Raw genomic sequence first — 25,943 nt, 5'->3', positions numbered from 1 at the left:
TTGGTGGTTTTTTTTGTTGTTGTTGGTTTTTTTTTTTTTTTTTTTTTTTTGTGTATTTACTCTTCTACTTCACTTGAAATGGAAATAAATCTTTGCATTGTTTGCAATGAAGTTTCTCTGAGTTTACTCTTTCAAGCCTTCCCTGTTCTCCTGAGACTGGGAGACATACAGAGAAATGCGTGATATGTGCTGCTCATTGCTTTTTACCCTGTTTTACCTTGGCTTTTTTTGGTTTGCTGGGCTGCTGAAGACATCAGAGAAAGGAGGAGGGATGGGTCAGCAGGGCCAGGCCACAGGTAGTGTACCAAACCTCCACAACCCCTTGAGCCACCAGTCTGCTTTGAGGGTGTCTGGTCAGGCCATAAGCATGCCCAATATATCAATGCATGAAGCTCCATCCCAGCCATGTGTCTCTGCTAGAAAAAGGGTCAGGCAGGGAAGGCTGCTACCTTGAGAGGAACAGGAGCTCAGAGATGGGCATGGGCGTTGTGGCTGGCATTAATTACTCTCTGATGCTCCAGCATGGAGCTGGGCCAGCTAGAGGAGGAGATGTTACTGCTGGAAAGATTATGTTGCCTGTCCTGTGGCAGCAGCCCCAGAAATGCTTGGTCTTGCCTCCTGCACCCCAGGCCAGTTAGTTTTTTTTGGCTGCAGAGATGGAGCTCCCGCAGCCGCGGGCTGACACTGTGCTCACCTTGTGCAACAGCAACATCTGTGGGAGCGATTCATCCAGCAGCAACCATGGCTAATGGGGGTGTAACAGGCCTGCAGGGGCAACTCCACACCCCAGGATGATGAACTGGCTTGCACATGGCCAAGATGATGGCAGATGTTGCCTCTTCTCCTGCTGAGAGGATGGTGACTGGATTCCTGAGGGTGTTTGGGGATAGTGAATTCTGCAGCTGTTGCCCTGCCAACAGCCCAGGCTGCTTGGAGGGCAATGAATAGGAGATAGAAACAGGTAGTTTAATCTGCCAAGTTACCAAAGAGCAGATAGGAAAGTCTTCTTCAAGAGCAGATAGGAAAGTCTTCTTCAAGAGTTTTGGGACTCCCAAGTATGATTTATTTGCCTTTGAAGGTGACAAGAAGTGGATCAAATCTGTGAGAAAGAGTAGGGAGGGGAGGCCCCTGCCATTTTGCCAGCAGGGAGTACCTTGGAGGGAGTCCAGAGCTCTGTGAGTTGTAACTGGAGAGCAGTCTGTGTAGGTGGAGTTGGACTTTAGCTGTATCCATTACCTACAGCTGCCATGTCAGTGACCAGAGAGGGCATCCCACTCATGTGGGACCTGGAAGTGAGCTAATGTGAGCATAGGAAGGCTGATGGGGGTCTGACTTTACAGAGTCTGGTGTACAAGAGTACAGAGGCCCATGTTGGCACAAAGAACAACTTTACAACCTTGTTTTGGTGTAATCCTGAAGCCCTGATTTGTTGGAAGCCCTCTCTAGATAGCAGAGCTGGTTTCTTAACTCAGTCCAGTTGAAATGTATGTCTTCTCCTGTCCAAGGTCAAGAAGTCAAGGTGGGAGATGGTGGCATGTGCTATACCTGGAAGTTGGTGTTATTTTTGGGAGTTACTTTTGGATGTGGTGCAGTCATCCAACCCCTCTTTGTATGGGCAAACTTCGGGGCAGGGAAGCCCAGCCTGGGGCTGCCAGACTGAACTCTCACCTCTTCTGCACAGGGTGCAGCTGGCCAATGAAGTACTCTGGCCACACTGCTTGGGCTAAGAGGAAAAGAGGCTGTATCCTAGCCTCCTCTGATGGCAGGAAGTCAACAGGGCTGCTGTACGCTCTGGCTGAAAATGGTTGTGGAGAGGAGGCAGGAATACTGACTGTGGGCTGCGCAGGAGAGCTTACTGAGTTCACTGCTATCCCTTCTCCCATGCCAGGGAGCTAAGATTCATCAGCCATTGAAGAATTTGGAAAGCTGTTGTCTGGATGTGAGCTATGCAAAGAGATCTTAATTGATTAAGGAACAGCTTTTCACCTTTTTTGCTCAGCGTCAATGCCAGAGCTCTCGGTCCGATCGCTGAGACACAGCTTGCTTGGTGCATGAACCACTCTGAGTCAATTATCCCTGTAGTTGGCTCTTGCAAGGACACCATCTGCATCTCATGTTTCCACTTGGGAAAAGGTGCTCATGAATCCAGGTTGTCAGCTTCTGGGGTTAACAAATGTTGTCCGAGGCCTCGTATCACTTCTGCAGCCATATGTTTTTACACATGGCCTGTCTTCAGGCTCACTGGAGTGCTGGCCCTAGAACTGGCCAATTAAACAGTGACTCCCTAGCCACTCTTCCTGTGTTCTCAGGTTTGTGGCTGCAAGAATAGAGGGGGAGCAAGACTTACAATCAGCATGGTGATGTCTGCAATGGGCAGACTGTGATGTTCTCAGAGAAGGTTTCCTTCTCTTCATCAGGAGGTGCATACTGATGGTGATGATTTCTTCCTTCTCCATCTTTGGGTACACCTGAGTTTATTTGTGTATGAGTTTATTATGTGTATTCTTTTTCAGTAGTTCTCAAATTGTTTTGGTGGTTTGGGGTTTTTTTGGTTTGTTTTTTTTGTACTTCTTGTTTTCTCAAAAATTGCCTTTACTTGAATAACACGTGCTTGCATTTCTGCAGCAATGAGTAACTGACCACTGCAACAGACTTGGATCCTGGTGTTGCCCTGGAGTTACAGACAGATCAGGCCACACAGAATAAATGCCTAAGTGAGAAGTGCCACTCTGTCATGGTGCGAGAGGCCATGCCTGGGTATTATTGTTGATGTTGGTGGCTTTTTCATGGAGGAAGCAGAGGATGATTCAGAGTTTTGACCTTTATGCAGGAAACATTTGTTTAAAAAAAAATGTTTTCCTTCTCGGGTAATTTCTTTTGCATTTTGTTTCCATGGAGGTTTTCTCCACCATTCCCTTCTGGAGAAAAGGCAAAAGAAAAGTTCTCTTGAAGCAGCCAGGGAAAATGGTTTCATGCCTTCCCACTTAAGTGGATATAAGATATAGTACCTCTCTGCCACAACAGGAACTGAACTTAAATCCAGGAAGACCTTGGGGAGACCTCATAGCACCTTCCACTATCCAAAGGAGGCCTACAGGAAAACTGGAGAGGGACTTTTGACAAGAGCCGTGTGCTGGGACAAAGGACAATGAGTAATGTGAAGAAAATACCTGATCTAAGTGGATTTAGATCAGGTATTTGGAAGAAATTCCTGTGAGGGTGATGAGGCACAGGCACAGGTTGCCCAGAGAAGCTGTGGATGCTCCATCCCTGGACGTGTTCAAAGCCAGGCTGGATGAGTCTGTGAACAATCAGGGGGAGAAGAGATGACCTTTAAGGTCTTTTCCGACGCCAGCTATGCGGTGCTGCCGCTAGAGCGCACTGCCGGCCGCGCCGGGCGCATGGAGCGGGGCGGGCACCGCTGGGAACGCCGATCGCTGGAAACGCGGATCGGCCGGGTCGGGCCCTGCGGGCGGAGGGGGGCTCGTCCTGCACAGAGAGCGGTGCCCAGCTCCAAAGGCACACGCGAGAATTGCCCCTTCAGCCCGCCGTCCGAGTCTGAGCAAGCGCGCACAGGGGCATGTGGTTAATACTGCACCCAAGCTCCGTTTTAGCGCTTTCGTGAGTTCCCAGGGAGAGGTCCGTAGCGGAGAGAGTTGATAAAAGCATCATTATAAGGGCTGCAAAGCACAGATCACACTGTTTTCCACGCAAGCTATATCCTGGTTTCTTCATTTTTTGTTTCCTGTCAGTGAAAACCTCAAGCTGTCTGAGGGAGACAGGCACAGCTCATGCTCAGCACGCTAAGTCCCTCTGGATGCACTGAATTTCAGGCTTAGACAAGTGGCCATTCCCCCTGCCTTATGTGAGCCTACAGCAGGAATACTGGGTCCAGTTAGGGTAACCCAGTGCAAATCATTCTTTTACTGGAGCTCAGCTGAGGACATCAAGGCAAGGAGCAGGACACAGGAGATAGGCTGAAGGAATCAGGGTTGTTCTCAGGGAGAGTAGGTGAGCAGGGGGTCTAACTTGCAGTCTGAAAGAGGGTTACAGAGAAGATGGAGCTGGGATCTTCTCTGAAGGGCACCAAGACAGAGAAAGAGGCAAGGAGCTAAAGGTGTGCTGAGAGAAAGCCTGGTGGGACATAAAGGAAAAACATTCTTTTCTTGAAAGTGGGGCAGCCCTGGAATGAGGACAAGAGGGGGATCATCTCATGTCTTGGAGAAGGTCAGCACTTGACTAGAGAAAGCCCAACTCAGTCTGGTCAGATTTAGCCATGCTCTGAGTAGGGGCTGGATTAAAGATCTCCAGGTGTCTCTCCTCACTTAACTTTTTCTACAGTTACATGATTTCCTGGCAGAACAGGAGAGTCAGGCCAGGTGGTGGAGCACTGATGAGCCTAGCTGGACACAGAGCTCCGGTCTGTGGTGGCCCTCGCAGCATTATAAAAGTATTTATTTAAATAGTGAACACAGGATGGGAAGGAGGAGAGCTAACAAGCCCTGAGCAGGAAGTGGTGGCCAGAGAGGGAGTGGGTATTTGCTGTCTCCAGGATTTACTGCTTAAAGTCAATATTAGTGAATTAATTAGCAAATTTTTCTTATCATGCAAGACCAGGCACTTACGGGGTGAAGTGGCTTTCACTGACTTGTGGTGGTTTCTGGCTCTAATTTGCTTGCCAACTTCTTTCTGCTGAGGCTTAGCTACAACTTCACTTCTCCTAAGGACAGGAAGATCTTTCTGGTTCAAAACATCACCCATGAGCAACAGCCTGCCACAGATCACCCCTGACTTTCAGCAAATGTGGAGGGGCTCCATATATGAAGAGTAATTTGAGAAGTGGAAAGCCAGGATGCACAAACCAAACTTCCCTTGTCCCATAGAGCTGGAAGCATATTTCCTGAAAGGATACTGAAGGATACTGAATCAGCATATACAGAGGAGAGTCTGGTTCTCCAGGATATGATGTTAGGTTTCCTCTCCTTAGCACTTGTGTCATGGCTGTCAGCACTCAGGATGGCTTCCCGTGCTCTGCAGGAGGGGGTCAGGACCTGCAGCCTTGAGAAAAGCTCACAGGAACGTGTTCAGTCCAGCCCAGTTGACTTTAACCAATATCCTGCTGAATCTCACTAGTGAGGAGAAGCTACAGTGCTTGTGTCCACTGTGTACTGCAACACACCTTCATCCGTGTGCCACAAGGAGCAGGTCAGAGCATCCTGAAGGAGCCTCAGGCAGCCCTGCCAGGTTACAGCACAGCAAGGATCACTGTGTCAGGCACTTACCTGGCTCCCTGTGCTGGCCCCATAGCTCAGAAGCTATTTCCCTGCACCCATATCCTTCTCTTTGCCAGTAAGGAGGCTGCAGTCAGTTAAAGGTCTGTGGCCTCCCCCAGACTTCCCCTTCATGTCAGACCCAGATCATAGCTGTCATCCAGTTTTCACCCAGAGCATGAAAATTTACTTTATTGGACTCTCTGCCAAGGTAAAGAGCCTCACGCCTGAACCCTATCTTTATTAGTAAGAGCTCTGTTATCTGTCCTTTCAACAGAGAAATAATCAATGCACGGCTAGTTAAAGTGTTGATTAGGAGGGCTTTATCTTTCTCTTGTTCAGTTTGTGATAAGATTTCTGTTGTTTGCATAGGCACACCTTTCTTACTGTCTGCCAAAGAAGACAAAGTAAGAGCAGCTCTAAGAGAGAGTGTGTAGTACCTGGGATGACTCCAGGACTTCCTAGTCACCAAAGGCATCTCCACAGGGATGGACAGAGATGCTTGCTCTGGTTCCTGCACATCTCTGCCCTCAGGGAGCTCTCCCAGCCCTCCCAGTGCAAGGGTAAACGCTGCTGCCCATGTGTGTTTCAAAAGTGAGTGTTGTCCCATGTTCATGGACACCTCACTCTGCCAGGTCTTCACCACCTCCTACAGCTCCACTTCACAATGGAGAAGGTGGAATGTGGTTGTGCTGTGCCCTCCTTGATTGATGTAAGCTGTAAGATGAGTCTAAAACCCCCTAGAAGTTTCTTCTCCCCAAAATCTAAAGGGCTTTGGAAGCCAGGAAAGTCTAAATGTCTGCAGATGTGGAGTGGGCAGCATGGCTGATTCCCCCTCCCTGTCAGCACTGCAGAGGATTGGAGAGCAGGGAAGGGCACTGGAGAGCAGGGAAGGGCCACAGGGTCTCTGCCATGGCACATGTGGGGCTCCAGCAGGTGGAAGGGTCTCCTGGCCTGCCTGGCAGCAGCCACTTCCCAGCCTTTCTGCAGCACGGTGTGGGCACCACACTTGCAGGAGGGCCCCAGCACAAGTGTTGTGATGTTGCTCATCCACAACATGACCTCCAGCCTCTGGCTCCACTTCAGGCCAGTGCAGCCTCAGCTGCCTTCCCCCAGTGCCTTGGTTTAAGAACAAACCTCACAGACAGAAATTCCTTCCATGCTGCAGGGCTTCCACAAGGCCCTCTTGTTGTACCTTAGATATTTGGTTGTGGGTGAGGTTTGAGTGGTTCACGGCAGAAGCTGAGAGATCTTGTTCAGCTGCCACTGGTATCAGTGGCTCAAGGAGAGAGCAAAACCTTGAGTTAGCTGATATGCCTATGGAGAACAAAACAATGTCAGGATGCCTGACAAGAGAAACCCATGCCTCCAGGAGCTGCCCTGGAGGGGGGAAAGGAGCTGGATTTGCTTTGGTATGGTGCTGCTGAATGCTTTCTGCTTTGACACCCACCAGGTGCTTTAGAGCTTCTGGCAGTGTAACTATGGGGTCAGAACTTCAGCACAGGGAGTCTGTGGAAGAGCTGGCAAGCACTTGCTCCTCATGTGATATCCCTGGCACCAAAGCAGGGATGGGATGTCAAGGGTGTCCATTGTGTCACTGGAGAGACTCTTACTGGTGTCACCAGTTAGATGTTACACAAGCTGTGACACAGAGCCTCAGGTCTCTGACACAGCAGCAGCAACGTGTCCAGAGCCATAAGAAAATCCCCCAAATCAGGGGTGCCTGCAGGGTCTGGCCAGCCTTGTGCTCTGGGAGACAGGCCCTTGGGAAGTCAGATAATGGCAATATGACCTCCACTCCTCCTCAGGAGGAGAAGGATCCCTTGTGTCAGGATATTACAGGAATGTAAGAGAGCCTCTTCCCTTGCTGTGCTCAGGAACAAGGATCACAAGACCCAAAACAAGGGAGAGACACAGGACGCCCCATTACCTCCTGGCTTCAGGAGAAATCCTGTGTGAAGACTGAGGAGACAGGGAGACAATGACTGTGCAGAGTGTCTCCTGTCTTTGCCCCAAATGGCATTTTCCTGACAAAAGTGTATAATTCAGCCAAGTTCCAGCCCAATGCACTCAGTTGTTTTCAACCTCTTTTGTTTGTCTTACAAGGTCAGAGTGAAGCTGCCCAGAAATTAAAAACAAAAAATATTTCCAGCTTTAGGAAAGCAAGATGTTTATTGCAGATGAAAACAGGCTATGAGAAAAACTTTCAGACTAAAAATAATAGCGCAAAGGGTGGTGGGGTTTGTGGGGTGCAGTAAAAAGCCCAAGCTGGGCTTCTCCAGCCAGCTAAAATCACAGTGAGTGTTAGCTTTGCAATGCCACTCACATTTATGCAAATAAGAAATTACTTTCAGAAACACAGGTGGATGCTGGACTGTACAACTGAAGTGTAGTGTGGCAGAACACTGTGAAGCCTTCCATGGGCCCAAGCAATACAGCCTGTTTGCAGAGAGAGCAGGAGGCTCATAAGCCACAGGCAGCTCCCTAGGGGCTGCCTCTCTAGCCTGAAAGAAGCATTGAAAGCAGAGTGACAAGGAGAGTATGGGCTTTATGGCTCCCAAGAAAGCAGCTGCTCAAAATCACTGCGCCATACTTATCAAGTTTGTGACATGAGAGTAAAAATAAAAGATATCCCCAAACAATCAGAAAGTTAATACAGAATATGTGGAATGTATTCGTTATCCTGGTGGTCATTTTCCAGAGGAGTATTCAACTCTTCTAGTATAGCTGCTTCTGCTGGTTTCAGCACATCCTCTTCACCTGTAAGGCATGTAAGAGACAGATCATGTCATACTGGGGGGCTCCCCTGTTACCCCTCTGTCCCATGTTAAAGCCTCCCTGGCCAGTCTCCTGCAATTGCCTGGAGAAGGCGTTAGGTGGATTGCCTGCTTTCCAAGGGCAGTCCCAGTTGTGGAAGGGAGTTGGAGAAGGTAAGGCACTGGTGGGTTTAAAGCCAGAGGCAATAACCACAACCCTGATGGTTGTCCACTTCAAGACCTCAGGGCTGGAGGCTGGACACCCACCCCAGAGCCTAGGATGCAGAATAGCTGTTTTCCATGGCATGATGGCACCACATGCCTTGTATCACCAGGCCTTTTCTTCCCCCTTGCACAGACATTGCTGGAAATACCATAGTTGAGGGCCAGAGGATTGTCATCTCCTCTGAAGCAGATCCTTAGTTTTCCTGGTTTTGAAGCAAACCTGCATGCTTGACCCAATGACTGCTAAAGTGAATGTACTCTACTCTACCCATGACAGATCTGGGACCAGATCCTGCTGCAGTAGCTGTAAATGGATTTTCTGAGGCCAGACACCAGCCTGCCATTCTGACCAGCTTAGTGCCCTCCATGCCTCAGTCCTGGCAGGTTTCAAAGGTGTAGTTGCCTGCAGACTCCCACTCCTTGACCCAGTGCCCACTTTGCTCTCCCACCATCCCAGTGTCATCCCTGAAACTGGATGGACTGTGGACAGAGCATGTCTTGACTTTGGCTCCCCCAACCAGCTCTGACCACAAAAACTCTCATCTTCTCTCAGAGAAGAGATGTTCACAGAAATATATCCCCCTGTGCTAATATGGCTCTTGGCAGAGCCACAGAAGTGTTCTTAGGACAAGGAGTTAGAAAGAACCAGGTCCACAACCCCATCCCAATGACGGACTAACTTGTTATCACTCCCCTGGACTTGAAGAGAGCTGTCTGTCCCTGCAGTCCCACCAGTCCCCCACCCTTTCTCAGCTGTGCAAGTTTTGTGGGGTAGGGACCCATGCCCTGGAGATGCTGCAGGGTTGTTGTTGATAAGGCGGGCGGCCTTGGCTGACAGTCCTCAAGAGGCAGCGCTGCACTGCCCCCAGGCCAGCACGGGGCCAGCAGCTCTGCGGCAACTCACCAGCAGGGTCCAAGCTCCTGTCTGCCAGCTCCCCTTCCTCTGCCACTGCTGGCATCCCACCGACCATGTTCTGGATGGTCAGCATAGGTGGCTGCTGTTGAAAACCTGCTTCAGGCAGTGCTGGCTCCGAGGGCACTGGCTCAGCCTTCTCGTCTGGGTCAGGCTGGGGCTCCACTGCTGGCTCTGACTCCAGGACAGCCTTGACCACTGTCTGACGGCCCCGTCCTCTTTTGGCTCTTCTGGCTCTCCTTTGCTGTTCGCTCTTATAGTCTCTGCCAGGGGATTTCACAGGGATGAATAGGGCAAAGGACTTTCCCTTCTGCCCTAAGGCAGTTTGCTGGGTCCCCTGTTGTGATTGTGACCCAGTTCATCCTGCAGAAGCTGCAATTCTTCAGCCCCCCTCCCAAGCCCTGCACAGCAGCCTTCTGCAGCTGCACCAGTGGGCAGGAACTTGGGCAACAAATTCTTCCTCAGCCTCACATTATGATTGAGGTTTGCTTGCTACCCCTCACCCATCTCTCCCCCCAGTGCCTGTGCAGACCTTGAGCAGCTACTGGCTGCAGGTCACCTTTGCTCACTGAAGACTGGTAGCTCTGTCCTTGGGTGAAGATGGAGGGGCTGGGCCATGTCTGGGCTCAGATTAAGTACACCACAAAAGCACTATGACGGAAAAAGCAAGATTTACCTCATAACCCACTGAGCTGAATCTTTCTCCAGGGCTTCTGCTTTTCTTTTCCTGAGCAACTCCCGGTCTCTCAAGCGACGGGTTATGATGACATCTACAAGGATAAAGTGAGTGCCAATGTGGCATTCTGATCCCTCCCTGCCTGGCACTAGAGCACTGATGCAAGAGGCCATGGCTTTTTTTTGTCCCAAAGGCATCTTAATATGAAACTCCTTGAGCACTGTACTTCCAGCACAGCGCCAGTGGGGAGGATTTGATGACAAAGCACCCATAACTCCCAGGCTCCTAGCCTGACAATTACTCTAGATTTCCAGTTACAATTCCTTGGGGTGACCCATGTTCAACCTACTCCCCTACTGTGGGGACCTGGGGCATGGTGCCTTTGATCAGGCATCAGTACAGACTGCAAGATAATTCTTCATATTTTCTCCATTGTTACACTTTTTCCCAGACAACTGGAACTGGCCACCACAAAAATTAAGATGTTTATCTAAAAACCTAGGAGAAAGCCTTGACCCATAGAACAGACAGTCCTTCAAAACAGGAGCAGCTCTGTGGGGACAAGGATGAGCCAGAGGGCACAGCCTTACCCACACAGATGCTCACGTGCATTGGGCTGAGACCTTGCGGGGATATGGTGATGCAACCAGAGACCAAGACAGGGCTAGTACACACTGCTGGGGTTGAGAAAATTGGTCCCAAACTCCACACAAACAGCCCCAAGCTGGTCTGCAGCTGTGAGGAAGACCATGGCAGGGCCTAAGAAAGACTAGCTGATTTGAGAAAACTCCAATGCTGGCTTTATCATTTGGGCAGGATGTGCAGGTTGCATACAGCCAGTAGCAGAGAGGAGCACTCCCCAGATCCCAGTCACCACACCTTCCTTGGCCAAGGTAAGCAGTGTCCATTTCACTGGTCGCAAAGGGCTCCAAATGGCTTCCTGAGGCAAAGACCAGCCTAAAAAATGGTCTGAACTTCACTTCTCCATGGCTTTTTGTCCTAAAAGACAGCAATCCCTGATGATTTCTAGAGTAGACTCTAAGCTGTGGTAGTAAAAACTTGTCTCCAATCAAGCAGCATGCTACCCAATTCCAGGAGACACAGGGAGCAACACTACTGCCCTGAGGCCTTGAGGGAGGGAATTCTTCCCAAAGGTACACTGAAGAGATCACAAAAGAAATTATTTTCATAGTTTCAACAAAACCCACACAAGTGGAAAAGCAAGACTATGACCTGCTCCTTCCAGGTGTAATCAGATCCAGGTCCTTTCACAAAAAGCCTTGGCTCACACTCAAGTAGTGAAATCAGTGAAAAATTGTCATTTTGTCATTCTCTTGATCAGATGGTAAAATTGTCAAGGTGAGAAAGACTTCTGAGGCTGAGCTGGGATTACAGGTCTTTTATTAAGTGCCAGAAAAACTGTAGTCTAGGACAGGACAATGCAAAACTGACAGCAGGAGCCAGTCTCTGCCCAAAGTAAGTTTTTACACAAGACACATCTGATAATTAATAATAATCTTACAGAAATTTATCTTGGAGAGTATTTATGTTGGTCTATGCTTCAATGTCCTCACCAAAGCAGAGTCAGCTTTAAAATTACATCTGACTGCCCAGAACACTGTCCAGGGAAGCTGAGAATAACTCCAAGACAAGTGGGAGGTTGTTCCCTGATATGAGGCAGTAACAGAGATAGTAGGGCTCAGCCAGCAGGAGATGACTCTGCCATCCACTTAGAAAAAGGCAGTAAACTCCCTGGGAAGATGAGGTTACAAGTTGCAGTAGCAGGATCTAAACAGGGCCTCGGTTCAGCTACTGAAGTACATAATCCCTTGCACATCCCATCTGCAGCCAAGGTAATTTTATTTTCCTTTCAAAATGTCTTGTGAGCTGTAAAAGCAATTTTAGCTGCTTGCAGTCAGTCTCCTTCCCAGTCCATTCTAAGAAAACACCCCTAATTCACTTCTAACTGGTCCAAGAAAGCACTCCCACAATAGCTCCAAAGCTGTCACCTGCCAGCACTAAGCAGGGAAGACCACAGTAAAACATATGCATCCTGATGAAAAAATATTTACTAGAGGGCACAAAGAAACAAAGAAATTAAATGAAAAGAGAAAAGAAAATCAAGCTATAAAAACAATGAGGCAGTACTGCCAGTCTGCAAAGAGACAATCTACTGATGCTCTCTGAAGGACTTTAGTTGAAAAGCCTTTATATGTGCTTTGAGATCTGGGACATAACATGTAAAAAGACATGCATTTGCAGTTAAATGTGCACCCTCTACTCCCAAGCATAGAATAATAATTATTAGTTCCTTTCTGAGAAACCCTTGGTAACAAAAATCATGCTCTCCTCTCTCCAAAAACTCAAGTTATTAATGTTGTCATTACCTGGCACAGCATACTCCTCACAGGCTGCAGAGGGTGGCAGGGAAGAGTCCGAAGAAGCATGGTCTTTGCCTAAACTCTCCATTGCTCTTTGCAGTTTTAATTAGAAAGCAGCTTAGTTCCCTGGAAACAGCATCTGGAGATACTGGTGCAGCATAATGAGAGCTTGAAAAAAATGCAGACTGCCCGCCCCAAACCTCTTATCTGGCCAGGCCACTAGGAGGGTAATAATATTCTCCTTATCAGAGTGCAAAGGTGTGTGAGTCTCTGTCTAGGATCTACTGTGTGGATTGCAAAACATGTTAGTGCTTTTATACTGCAAATTATTCCACTTCAGATAGGAAATTTACACTCACTGCTGCTAAACTGTGACTCAAAAGCTCTCCTTTGTAGTGGACATGGCAGGGCAGGATGTGGCACTGCCTCACTGCTGCTTTCCAGAGTGAGATGCAGGGATGTGTTGTTAGTCCTTAAGGACCCCTTGAGAAATGGGATACATGCTGTCTGAAGGTGTTTGCATGGGAGGCTTGCAGTGTTGGTAGGAAGGCACATCCTCCAGCTCCCCTCACAGCAGGACTGGCTGCTTCACAAGGTCAGGGTGGCCAATATTCTTTGGAAACCCCTAAGGATGGAGACTGTCACAGTCATGTTACCTGTCCAAAAGCTGCACCAGCTTCCTGGGATCCAGACAGAATAATAAATCCATGCCAGCCTGGCTGTGCATGTTGAGGACTTCCTAATGATTGTTTGTTCCAGTCCCTGGTGGATCAGGACTATGAACAAAGCACTTCACTGATGAAGCAGGATGGCAATGGGCAGTCCCAGTAAAACCAGTGGGAAGACCCAGCTGTTCCCTTGCCCCCATAGGATGATTTCCTTAAGTGGCTGTTCCTAGCTGCTGGTAGCCCCTTGCAGCCCCAGCCCTGCCTGGCCTGCAGGCTGCTGCAGGGACATCTGCAGGGCCAGCATCGCTGCAAAGGGGAAGCTGCTGCCTGGTACAATGGCTTCAATGCTGAGAACCTGTTCCTTGCTCTGTGGGAATGGCCAGGCCCCTAGATCAGTGCATGTGAGATGAGGGGGTTATCTTGGCCTCTCCTGAAAACTGCCTTCATAGTTTCTTATGCCAGGATAGCACAGAAAAGCTCAAGCTTATATTGTGTGTAACAACTCTGATGGACCAGAGATACCTCTTTAGCCATTTTCTAGTGCACTCAGCTGCTATCAGCACTTTTGTCCATGAGACACTCAACCACTTACACACTGGTTAGGTGCTAGTGCCCCTAATCCCTTCCCTCCCTGCCCACCATGAATTCAGAAGTGGTTCAAAGGTTGGTAGAAGGACTCGATAACGTGTCTACCCCCAGGTCCTCTGGGACCCGGCTTTCATGGCAGGGATGATCCTACCTCCTCAAGCAGTCTGAGGACTTGCCCTGAGTAAAGCAGCTCCTCAGGGATGAGCAGATCTGGCTGCCTCCAGTCTTTGCCAGCCTTTTTTATTTTTAGCGTACATCCTGTACTCTCAGCTCAGCAGGATCTCTCTCTAGGTCCCTGGAAGCTCCAGAGCTTGAAACTTCATGCATATAGATTTCTTAAGATGTAACCTTGGAGGTCCGTGGTCATCTCTGCTGCCATTCTTCTTATCCCCTGAGTTACCACTTTACTCTAGGGCTCCTGCCCTGTGTCCACTGCAGATTACATGGTACCTCCAGAGAGGTGGGGTAGGTCTAACAGCCCCAAAAGAAGCAACAGGGTGGTGGCAGCAGAGGAGATATGGGAAGGCTCTGATATGGGAGGGTGGGCCAGGAGCATGGATGGCATAAAGAGATGTGAGGCTACCAAGTCATTCACAGAATAGTTTCTTGTAGCTCAGTCACAAATGAAGACAAGGTGTGCCAAGTTGGTGAGGGTGTCCATGTTCCAGCACTGTCTAAAGATGCAAAGCACTAGAGACACCCTGGTCATGCAGACATCTGGGAACTGTACCCTGGCAGGATACTTCACTGTGCAAAGGCATTGCTTTTGGAGGAGCAAACATATCAGACCTTGAACACTGTTTCTGTTTTTGTGTCCCTCATTACAAAAAACACATTACAACAGAACGACACAATATGCTAAGCTGGAAAGGACACAGCAGGATCATTGAGTACAACTCTTGTTCCTGCTCAGAACACCACAAAATCACACCATGTGCCTGAGAGCATTGTCCAAATGCTTCTTGAACTCTGACACACTTGGTGCTGTGACCACTTCCTTGGGGAGCGCGTTTCAGTGCCCAAACTCCCTCAGGGTGAAGAACCTTTTCCTGATAGCCAGCCTACACCTCCCCTGACTCAGCTTCAGGCAATTCCATCAGGTCCTGGCCCCAAGAATGAAGAGATCAGTGCCTGCTGCTCCTCTTCCCCTCACAAGGAAGTTGTTACTGCAGTGAGGTCTCCCCTCAGTCTCCTCCAGGCTGAACAGACCAAGTGACTTCAGATGCTCCTCATATGGCTTCACCTCAATGCCCTTCACCACCTTTGTTGCCCTCCTTTGAAATTTTCTTTCTTATACCCAAAACTGCACCAAGAACTGCCCCCAACACTTGAGGTGAGGCTGCCCAGAGCAGAGCAGAGCAGGACAATCTCCTCCCTTGCCTGGCTGTGATGCTGTGCCTGATGCACCCCAGGACACGGGTGACCCTTCTGGCTGCCAGGGCACTGCTGACTCACGTTCAACTTGCCACTGACCAGGTCCTTTTCCGCAGAGGTGCTCTCTAGCCTCTCATTCCCCAGTCTATACACATATCCAGGGCTGCTCCATCCCAGGTGGAGAAACTGAAGTGCTTGGAGCATGTTCAAAGAAGAGCAAAGAAGCTGGCAAAGAGTCTAGAAATCAAGCCCTCTGAGGAATGACTGGGGGAGTGAGGGTGTTGAGCTTGAAGAAAAGGAACCTAAGGGGACACTTTATTGTTCTCTATAGCTTCCTGATAGGAGATTGTAGATGGTAAGGGTCCATCTCTTCTCCCACGTAACAAACAATAGGACAAGAGGAAATGACCTCAAATTGCTTTGGGATAGGTTTAGGTTGGATGTCAGGCTGCCCAGGGCAGTGGTGGAGTCACTGTTCCTGGAGGTATTTAAAAGATGTGTGGGTATGGTGCTTAGGGACATAGTTTCCTGCAGGACATGGCAGTTAATGGTCAAATTCCATGGTCTTAAATGATTCTATGACTCTATATTCTGGGCTGCCTGCAGGTGGTGTGAAGCATGGAAGGAAGGGTGGAAATCCCTGTGTGTTTCAGTGCTCCACAGGAACTGGGCGCATGCTCAGGCTGTGGCTAACTCAGCTTCTCATACCAACCATCTACGTGGTCACCCCAAAGCCTGGTGAGGGCTGATAAGTGACTCTTGACTCAGCAAAACTTTGCTGTAAGGCACTGCAGAGCCAGTACTGTGACTGTTCCTCCATTTTGTCTCTCCATTTTTTGAAGGGAGCATTTGTGAAAGAAAGAGTCACTCTGCCCCCAGGTTCTTCAGAGGTGTTTAATGGAATAGATGGACTTCAAAATCTTACAGAGCTGGCACTTGCATCTCTCAGGAGGGAAATCTCTAGAAGACACTTGTCCCTCAAGTATAAATTGCTTTAAATGCCAAGGAAGCAATTTCAGTACCCCACAGAAAACTTTGGTAATGGTTAGCAATGAGGAAATTACAGGCCCCATCACCTGCTTTCAAGTTGTCTGTGCTCTGAAGTAGAGGGACTGAGATGTGGCCAAAGCTGCACCCCCTTTGCTGCAGAGAAATTTGTGCAAGTGGGTTAAATTTTATGGCCTGTCTTGGCTACATGAACTGTTGCAGCTAGACACTTTACAGTGTGCCAAGTGCTGCTTCCCTCCCCTTTCTCTCCACATTTCAGTTCAGCTAGCCCTTGGCCTATTTCACTGATGTGTCCAGCTTCCTCAGTTCCTGAGGCCCTGGAAGACATCAACTGAGTGTTCAGCAACCTGAGCATCTCAGTGTCACAGACTCCTCAAATGCCATTGGAGCTGCTCGGTAGGGGAACATCACCAACCTTGGGTACATCTCACCATGCCGCCACACAGCTTTCAACATACAAATATCCTGGGCAAGTTTAGTCGAAGGGACTCCTAGGGCTGGATCCTGCCATTGGCTGGACTGCTTTCACTGTAGACACCACACCAGACTTTGGATCTGTGTGTAAGTCAAAGGTCTTCGTGAGCCTCAAGGGCATCTGTTCCCCCTATCTGGCAAGGCTACGGCTAAGGACAGTCCAGAGACCTACATATCCCTCCCTGCAGTCATGGATGCAGCCCTGATCAACATGGGCAGCCGGGGAAGCTGTGCTGCTGCCACTCTTGCAGGGTGTCAGGGCACTTCTTCCAGTTTTGTCTCACAGGACAATGACAGAGAAGCAACTTGCAGGCTTGTCCTTCACTCCCTGACTCGAGGAAACTTGCCTGGTTGCAACACATTGCTCTGGGAGCACTGTCATTGCTCTGTGTGACAAACTATGGTGCCTGTGAAAGCAGATAATCCCTTTCTTTCCCTGCCTTGACTGAAGCATGAAAAGATGAGAAACAGACAGACAAATTGAATGGGAAAAGCGTATGCAAAAGTGCAAATTCATATGCATAGTCTCTGGCACAGCTCAGGGCATTGCTGGCAGTTTGCTGTCCACCAGCTGCCTCCTGAGTCTCACCTGACCTTGGCAGGCAAAGATCTGTTGGGCTTTAGAGTCAGGCTCTCTGCACCAGGCTGGTTTTACACAGGCCCTGAGGTCTGTGGCAGTGTTCAATCACTGCCTTCACCTTTCCCTTGGTCTGCCACTTGCTTTTGAGCCATGTGAAATAAACAGCCAAATCCACAAGCCTCTGGGGAGGACAAGTATCTCTGAATTTGCTGTGTGTAGAGTCAACACTGACCCCGTCCTGTGGCTGCCCACGCTCTGACCTTGCAGGTCTGGCCTATTAGTCTGTACTTTAGTTCTGCAATTTCTGAATAAACACTCCACTTTCTGCTGGAGGCATGTGGTTTCCCTCTTCAGAAGAGCTTCTGGATGGTCGATGTTGTTTTTTCCTAGCCTCTGCACATAAATAGTCGTGGCTCTCAGGGCATACACAGCACACACGCTCTTGGGCTGCAGCCACTCTGTTGGTGCAGCTCAAGCCATGGCATGGAGCTGAGATCCTGGTGACACTTAGCCACCCCCGGGGAGAATGAGCCCCAGTTATGCTAAGCTGGGCATAACCTTCCCTCAGCCCTGGCAGAAAACTGGGATAGAGCTGCCCAAATAAAACCTGCCTGTGGCTGAGTTGGCAGCAGCAGGAGCAGAAAACCTCAGGACAGAAGTGAGCAATAGATTTGTGCTGCTCACTGTGGATGTGTTTTGGCCCTACCAAAGCCTTTCCCTTGGGTACAGAGGAGACAGACAGCAAGGTCTGCAGAGAAGAACTGGCAACACAGAGAGGAGCACACAGCCAGACCACCTCTTCCATGCTATTTAGGGACTGGAAGGGGACAAACAGCCTTGCGGAGCCTTGGGACAAATGAACAGGTAATAGCAGCAGCCATGGACAGGTGTCCCCTCCTCTGCAGAAGTAGAAAGGATTCAGGAAAGGAAAACAGGGAAAATCAAAGCTCTGGATAGCCCTGAACAATTAATGAGGCTAGGACTTTTCAGCCTGTGCGAGAACTTTCTAAGGAGAATAAAAATTTTGATGACAGCAGCTGCCTCTGAAAATAGTGGATACAATCCATCTGACTGAGCACAGCTGGTTTATGCTCCTCAATACTATTTCCAGCTGCAGCATTAAATCTGTCAGCAATGGCTTTGTTGTACATTGTGGTGCTTTGGGTGTCCCACCTGGTGGCTCCAGCAAGGTGCAGAACTGGGTGAGAGGGTGAATTCCAGCTGACCAAGCACAATAGTCATAGTAGACACTGGCACACCTCCCAGACTCCGAGGATGGCCACTGACTTTGGGGAGCTCACCTGATCACATGGTAGACCCCAGACTCTTGTCAGATGCCTGCAAATGAGAGCTGTATGGGATAGTAGTATAGTAGCAAGTCAGAGAAACAAGACCTCCTGTGGGTGAGCACAGACCTGTCCTTGGAAGGTTTCAACTCACCCTGAAGCACTCTTCAAAGCTGGTCAAAAATCTCAGATGGTAATTCTGTACAAATACAACCTCTCATGCGGGACTGAAATGACCTCAGGAGGCAAGCCCTGCATCAGCCCCCTGATCTCTGCCACTGTGAGCAAAGGGGGCCCTTGCCTGCCCAAGTTGTATGGCCTTGTTGCAGGTGTTTTGTGTGCCCATATGCTAGAAGTGGGAGATGAAAGAGCAGAGGAAGCCCCAAGGCCTGCTGATTCACACTGACACTATTACCTTGGTGGGACTGAGCCCTGCCACAATCTCAAAGATGATAGCTCTGACACCAGGAGCCGCCTACAACTGAAAATTCTTCAGTTTGGGGTTTTCCTCAAGTGCTGGAGCAGACATCTGGGATCCCTGGTGTTCACCATCTCTGCTCAGTCTCTTTCCATGCTCCCATGTGTTATCTGAACTGAATGCTCTATGAAAGGCCTTAGATAAAAAGCAGAATAATATCTAATATGAGAAGTGCAGATGTTACTATTTTCAATTTATATCAGCTCTGGAACCAGTGAAACAGTTTACTAGGGAGCCATGGAGTCATCTTCTCCCATGCCAGAGAAACTTTATTTTCCCTTCACTAAATTAACTCCTACAGAGAAAAGACTGTGCTTGTTCAGCATCTTCTTCATCAGGACGGGTGCGTTTCTTGCTACTCCCCCATGGCCTTTCTTGCAGGAGCATGGGTGAGATAATACTCTGTGCAGAGCATCCTGGTTTGTTATGTGGATTTGAAATGATTGTTCTGACTGTGCACTTTTAGTAGCCCTTGGTGGGAACTGGCTTATGCTGTTTTCCTCCAGCCATGCATAAAAAAAGTGCTGTTGAAATAAGATTGTGCATTTCATTTTATTATTCACCATAGCTATCTTAAGTGTGCAATTCGCACAGAGCACACAGGATCAATTAATCACCTGTTTTTAGGCTCAGAAAAGTTATTAGAAAGCTCAGGTATCTTGACACTCCCCATCTTTCAAAATCCGGATGTCTTGCCTGGTTTTCCTAGAGTAATATAGGAAAAAAGAGTGAGAGATCAAAATAAACCACCATTCCATGAGTCATACTTTGGCTGCATTCCATCAAATGGAATGGAGCTGACTGTTACAAAATTGACCTGCTCATTTTCCTGTCTAAATAGCTGAGGTGACTGCAACATCCTGGCTCATGGATGTGTCCTCCCAGGGCCTGTGGTACTGGTGGTGCATCTGCAGCTTGACCTGCTCACAGCAGGGCTGTCCCTAGCACAAGGTTTTCATGGCCATGGCTCTATCTGAGCACCAACCACCATCCCCAAGAATGGAGACTCCCCTCACACCCCTGCAGTGCACCACCAATTGGACCTGGTGCCTGTGTCAAATTTTCACCCTCTTGGGGTTGCTGTTTGTTGCTGTTGCCCCTTGTTGTATTGCCTACACCAAGACAACTGAGGCTCCATCCCATCTGTGACTGTAGACTGCTGCTGGATACCCCCAGACATCCCCTTCCTCAGCCTGGCTGGGTACAGCTCCTCTGCACTTCCTTGCAGCTTCGCTTGATGAGCTGGCCATCCCTCCCCTCCTGCAGCCCAGCACACGGTTTGTTATTTGCCATGCAAGTGCAGCTTGCCATGGCTTTTCCCAGGCTCTGGGGAGCCTGAATGACTGTACTTCACAAGCACCCAGGCAGCCAAAATTAGACCCTAGAGGCCCCTGCCAAGGGCATGAGCTTACATTTTTTCCACACAGAGCTGGCATTCATTGGCATAGGTATTGCCATCGGTCCCACAGATGGGCAAGTACAGGAGGGGGCAGGCCTGCAGGTGAGCCAGGTCTTCACACACCGGCTGGAAAGGAGAAACCACAGCACACATTTCAGTGCCAGCAGCACCCATTTCTTCCCCCCAGAGCACTCAGGCAGGAGCAAGTGCCACTGGCAAACTGGTTCCCTCTGTCAGAGTAGTGTGTACCCGCAGAGGAGCAGGGGCTGCTGAATCCCTCAGTGGGACTTGTGGCCTGGGCTTTGGTGTGAGTTTGGTGCTGGAACACCAGTTGCCCTGAAGCTGGGGATGATTTCTGGGAACAGTCTTTCTCCCAGGCACAGCAGGCATGCCCAGCTCAAGCCATGAACAAAGAAAACCAGAAGCCTCTTACCCTTCTCAGGCCAGCCCCTTCATTCAGCTCTGCCCCTGAAAGAGAGCAGAGACCTATGAGCGTGGCATTACCCATGCCTGATGGCAGAAGCACGAGAGATGGACAGAGGATCACATCCAAACCAAAGGGAAGGCAGTGTTGTGCAGAGCCCATTCAGGACTGAATCAGCTCTGTGGGTTTCATGAGGGGGGGATCACTTGGTTGCTGTATGCCACTCTGACCCATCCCGGACAGCAGCACAGTACACTGCTTCCATCCACAGCTGAGCTGGCTGGGACAAAGCTGTGAGTGGCTGTTCCCACCCCCTAAACCCTCTCCCAACAGCCCTGTCTCCCAGTTTCTGGGTCAGAAGCTCCAAGGAGCATCCAACACAGCTCAGGAAATGGGAAACCATGCAATGCAGCATGTGGCATGGGGTATCCTCAGAGAGATGAGGCTTGGTGATATTGCACAGCTGGACAACTGCTGCCTCTAGGGAGAGGGTGGGTTCCTTTTTGTCAGGCAAACAGAGCAGTAGCAACAGTTCACAGCCCACCTGTGCAGTGCACAAATGTCCTGGGAGCATGAAGGCTCACACACAGGCAGCTGCAGCACCAGCACTACCTGCACGTAGGTAGCAATGGCTTCCCAGTGCCTATAAACAGGTGCTTCCCTCATAAATATGCTGAGCACATACTGTTCTTGCAGAGCCTTGCCAGTTTGCATGGAGGCAGGAACTGCAGCAGCTGTGGACTCTCCCAGATTGCTCCCAAGTGCAATACATTTGATGAACCAGCCTGTAACCCTTGCCACAAACTGCTAAAAAGGAAGGCACAGTGTATTTGCTCCAATCCCTCTTCCTCACCATGCTGCCACTGTTTTTTTGCCCTAACCTCACCTCCTCTCCAAACCAGAATTTCTGGGTCTTTCTGCCCTATCATGCATTCCCCTCCATCCCATTATCCATCTGTCATTCCCACCCCACCGCCGATGAGCCAGCCTCCAGCAGCAGATCAAATTTACCTCCGGCAGTGACCAGAGTCGCCATTGCTGCCACCAGCAGCAGCAGCAGCAGCTCTCTCCCAGACATGGTCAGTTCAGGCAGACCTGCTCACACACCTCGCTCTGCTCGTGGCTGCCTTTATAGAGGAGGGCATAGCCTTATCTCAGCAACACTGGGAAAAGCACTGTTTTTTTCCTGCTGGGAGCAGCTGGACTGTACACCCTAAGGGATCACTTAGGCACTCTCACACATAAGATAAGCTTTCCCCTGAAACTTCCTACTTGTCAGCTTCTGGTGGCAGCATCAGAGGCTGCTTTACAATCCCTTTGCACTGTAGTCAGGTGCTGTGGTTTGACACTGGCCCAATGCCAGGCAGCCACAGAAATCATTCACTCACCCTCCCCTGCTGCAGCCAGAGGAGAGAAAAATTTCATGAAGGCTTCATGAGTTGAAATAAGGATGGCAGAAAACACTCCAAGGGCAAAAGAGGCTCGCCTTAGAGGTACAAAGTGAATTTATTACTAACAAAATCAGGAGGAAAAGAGAAGTAAAATCAGTCCTTAAAAACACCTTTCTTTCTCCACAACCCTTCCCTCCTTCCCACTGACAGTGAGGGAGCCAGGGCACAGGGGTTTTGGTCAGTTCATCACCTGAGGGAGAGGAGCCCATTCTCTGTGAGACTGTGGGGTCCTTTCCCATGGGAGACAATTCTCTGTGAACTTCTCCAGCATGGCTCCAATCTCACAAGCAGCAGTTCCCCCAAAACTGCTGCAATGTGAGTCCCTCCCAGAGACAAACAGTGCTCCCAAAACTACTGCAATGTTGGTCACTCTTCCACAGGGTGCAGTCCATCAAGGACAGGCTGCTCCACCCTGGGGCCAGGGCCCCTCTCTCCACAGGTCTCCCACTGGATCACAGCCTCCTCCAGGCATCCACCTGCTCCAGCATGGGCACCTCCATAGGGTGCAGGTGGATCTCTGCATTCCCTGTGAATCCCCATGGGCTGCAGGGGCACAGCTGCTTCACCATGGGCTGCACCATGGCCTGCAGGGGAATCTCGGCTCCAGTGCCTGGAGCAGCTCCTGCCCCTCCTTCTCCACTGACCCTGGTGTCTCCATGTTGCTTCCCTCACAGGTTCTCACCTCCCCTTCTTCTCTGGCTGGAATTAACACTGCATGCCCCACTTTGTTTTGATTATCTTATTAAATCTGCAATCACAGAGGCATTACCAACCTCTCTAGTTGGCCCAGCCTTGGCCAATGTCCAGTGGCATGTCCATCGTCAGAGCCATCAGGGATTGGCTCTGCTGGACATGATGGAAGTTTTCCAGCCCCTTCTCACTGAAGCCACCTCTGTGGTCCCCCATTATCAAAAACCAGGCTGTACAAAACCAACACATCAGGGTTGGGCAATGCTGCTCTTCTCTGCTTATCCCAACCAGCTACTTCTGATTGCATCTCATCTAAAGCATCCCTTCAGCCTTGCAGCTGCTCTTCTTCATATGTGACAGGTATCTGCACTTGAGTTCTGAGACTAGACATAGAAAAGCCAGGAAATTCAGGCTGATTAGAGTGGTGGCACTGTGGCATTGTCCCATGAGACCCAGCCAGGTGGATACTCAGCTGCCTGATGCACTGGTCAGGATCCCAAACACAACGGGAGGCCTGTCACTCTGCTGTAGCAAGCCCACACAGTCACTGGGTGGGATGGGATGGGATAGGATGGGATGGGATGGGATGGGATGGGACAGGCTGGGGGTGCAGAGGGTCTGGAGGGTAAAAAATTCAGCTCCCTGGGGGCAGGAAGCTGCAGGTGCAGTCACTGCCTATGCTCAGGAGCCACATAATCAGAGGTGGTTTAATCTAACCTTACTCCACTCACCACCTTGGCTGCAGCCGAGATTGCCAGAGCAAAATTATCTTTATCATGAGATTCGGTGTGTTGAAAGGGGACAGTGTGCATGGATACCCAGATTAAATACACAGAGGTGGCATACAGAGCAGGGAGAGGACAGGGAGGCTGGACATGATCCGCAGTGGCAAGAAACACTGTCTTTTCAACAAGAATCATGACCCCAGAATATCCCAGCTGCTTTGCCTGCAAGGCTGGATGCTTTATGTCAGGGTGAGCATTCTTATCTGCTCTTTCGCAGAAGCTTTATTTTCTACATCTGTCTCCAGTTTCCTTAGGTGAAAAAAAAATCAGTTTGTGAAGGGTGAAGGATGGAAAAGAGGAACTGGTCATAAAGTCAGTGCAAGACCAATGTTGACTAAAAACTCCTTCAGGTCAGATTTGCTGAAATGAGGTCTGGACCAGAAGGGACAGAGAGTCACCTTCCCCATGGGAGCAGATGGGATGTATCATGTGTGCAAGGGGTGAGCAGGGGGCAGGTGCCCTACAGAAACCACCAGCAGGCTGGGAGAGCTCCAGGTGCATGGAGCACACACAGTTGCACTCACTGAGGATCTGACTATGACTGTGCTTAGGATGTTTTTTCCCCAGAGGAAGATGCACGCTGGCCCTCTCTGTCTGAGTCAAAAGGGGACAGCTTGAATATCCCTTGTGGCCAGAGAGCTATGGGCCCTGCCAGAAACTGCTGGCATCTTTCTACTGGAGATCTATTCATGCAAGTCAGCAGGGCTGTGAACAGGACTTGGGAAGTAGCAACATCACCAGCTCAGGGTTCCCCTTGCACAGTCATTCCTTCACTCTGCCAAGGCAGCTGCACACATGTTTTATATTCCCTCTTCACAGAGTTTACACAGTTCAATAACCTTTGTCTTTCATTATTATTCCACTTTGGAAATCCCTCAACTAAAGTAAATATTTAACTGCATTAGCAGTTGTTCCCAAGGCACATGGGGTCCTGTTAGTCTTGTTTAGTCTAGTACAAGGGAGGCCAAGGGGGATCTGATAGCTGCCTACAACTGCTGGAAGGAAAGCTGATGTAGCCAATCTCTTTTTGGTGGTGCCAGATGATAGAATAAAAAGCAATTGTCGCAAACTGCAGCCTTGAGATGATCAGGTCAGGAGTCAGGAAAGAAACCTTACCCCAAAGGCGGTACAACCCAAACCAGCAGAGAGGTGGGACATCTCCATCTCAGCAGAACAGGTACCTGACCAAGCCTCACTGTGCACGAGGTTTGTTGGGTGAGCCCCGAAGGACCCTGCCACCAGCAGGTTGGGTCCATGGGACAAGCAGCTGTCAGTCTCCAGCACACATGGATGTATGTCCTTAGATTCACATCTGGCAAGTCTGGTTCTGGCCAACACTCAACAATGTGAGCAACACAGAGCCCCCTCCTGCAAACTGCTCACCCACCAACACAGGTTCACAGCTCCAGATGAGGGCTATCTTGGGCCTTTAAAGTCTTCTCCAAAGTTTTTACTACCAAGAAAAACATCCAAATGCTGATTGTAATGCCTCTGGTGCCACCTCCGCTGCCTATGATTCCAAGCATGGCTTGGTTGTCTGGTCATGCCAGCAGCAGCACAGGAGCAGCAGGCTGGGGCTCTGCTGCTGGGACACATTGTGTGTTCCAGATCTCTCCTCTTGGATAGATGATGACAAGAAATATCTGCTTCCCCTCTGTGCTGGAGGCACCAAGGTCAGTTGGCTGATACAAGGCTTGATCTTCCTCCACCTCATTCCTCAGTGGTATTCAAATTCCAGTGCCTTCACAAAGCAGATTAAAATGATATGCTAAGAGATGACAAAGGGTAAATGACCTCTTGCAAACTGTTTTTGTCCTTTCAAGCTTTTCTGCCAAGCACAAGCTTGCAACTCCTAATGAAAGTCCCTGCCTACTGTACACCTTAAAGAAGAGGTGGGGAAATTCTTCCTCAGGTGGGACAGGAGGTTTTCTGGTGGCTGCTTCCTTCACATTGGAATTGGCTGTGGAGCTCCAGCTGGCTCTGCATTTTCTCCCTGTATTTACACCAGCAAGATGGTGATGTGGAAGGCTTCAAGACATAGGACAGGGAGATGTGAAGGCTTTGGGTTTGCCTGAGGAGCTGGAGACCTAGTGTCACCACCAGCAAGACACACAAACTCTGCTGGAGACAGTGGCAACAAGCAAGGAGACCTCTGATTCTGAAACCAATCTTAGGCCTGCTCCCTTGCAGTGCTGCCCCTGGTGCTGTGCTTGTGCCCGACAACTGGTACCCACATCCATGCGCTCATCCCTGATTGCTCATCACCCCATAAACCCTTATCACACCTGTGCCCTCCGAGGGCTGCAGCTCTGTTTGCAGGCCTCCCCCGCAGTGGGGACAGACGGCAGCTGGCCAGGCCGCATTGCGTCACAGCGCCCTTGCCCCACGCCTGCCCGCGGCCTTATCGCCGCGTGGCCTTGGTGTCATCACCGCTCTACCCAGCACCTGCCGTTTCCTTGCTGTTATCTGTTGTCTTTCCTGGATTTTATGGCTGTTCTCGGCCTTCCCACATTCTGC

At 49.7% G+C, this 25,943-nt stretch overlaps 2 protein-coding genes across 2 annotated transcripts; both read right to left on the bottom strand.

Annotated features, from left to right (window-relative positions):
* Positions 1-7,423: 7,423 nt before the first annotated feature.
* HEMGN (hemogen) lies at positions 7,424-12,377 on the bottom strand. The gene is made up of 4 exons (XM_054652311.2): positions 12,228-12,377; positions 9,841-9,934; positions 9,156-9,427; positions 7,424-8,030 (listed from the first exon to the last, which is right to left on the bottom strand). The coding sequence occupies exons 1-4, from the start codon at positions 12,307-12,309 to the stop codon at positions 7,921-7,923; spliced, it is 558 nt and encodes a 185-aa protein (XP_054508286.2). The 5' UTR covers positions 12,310-12,377; the 3' UTR covers positions 7,424-7,920.
* A 6,950-nt stretch (positions 12,378-19,327) lies between these two features.
* On the bottom strand, positions 19,328-21,594 carry SPINK4 (serine peptidase inhibitor Kazal type 4). Its single transcript, XM_054652753.2, has 4 exons — positions 21,512-21,594; positions 20,510-20,544; positions 20,090-20,202; positions 19,328-19,382 (listed from the first exon to the last, which is right to left on the bottom strand). Exons 1-4 carry the CDS (start codon positions 21,576-21,578, stop codon positions 19,328-19,330), a joined length of 270 nt encoding a protein of 89 aa, XP_054508728.1. The 5' UTR covers positions 21,579-21,594.
* Positions 21,595-25,943: the final 4,349 nt, after the last annotated feature.

The sequence above is a fragment of the Agelaius phoeniceus genome, chromosome Z (assembly GCF_051311805.1).
Source record: "Agelaius phoeniceus isolate bAgePho1 chromosome Z, bAgePho1.hap1, whole genome shotgun sequence".
NCBI lineage: Eukaryota > Metazoa > Chordata > Aves > Passeriformes > Icteridae > Agelaius > Agelaius phoeniceus.
This window is presented reverse-complemented; position numbering and strand designations above follow the sequence as displayed.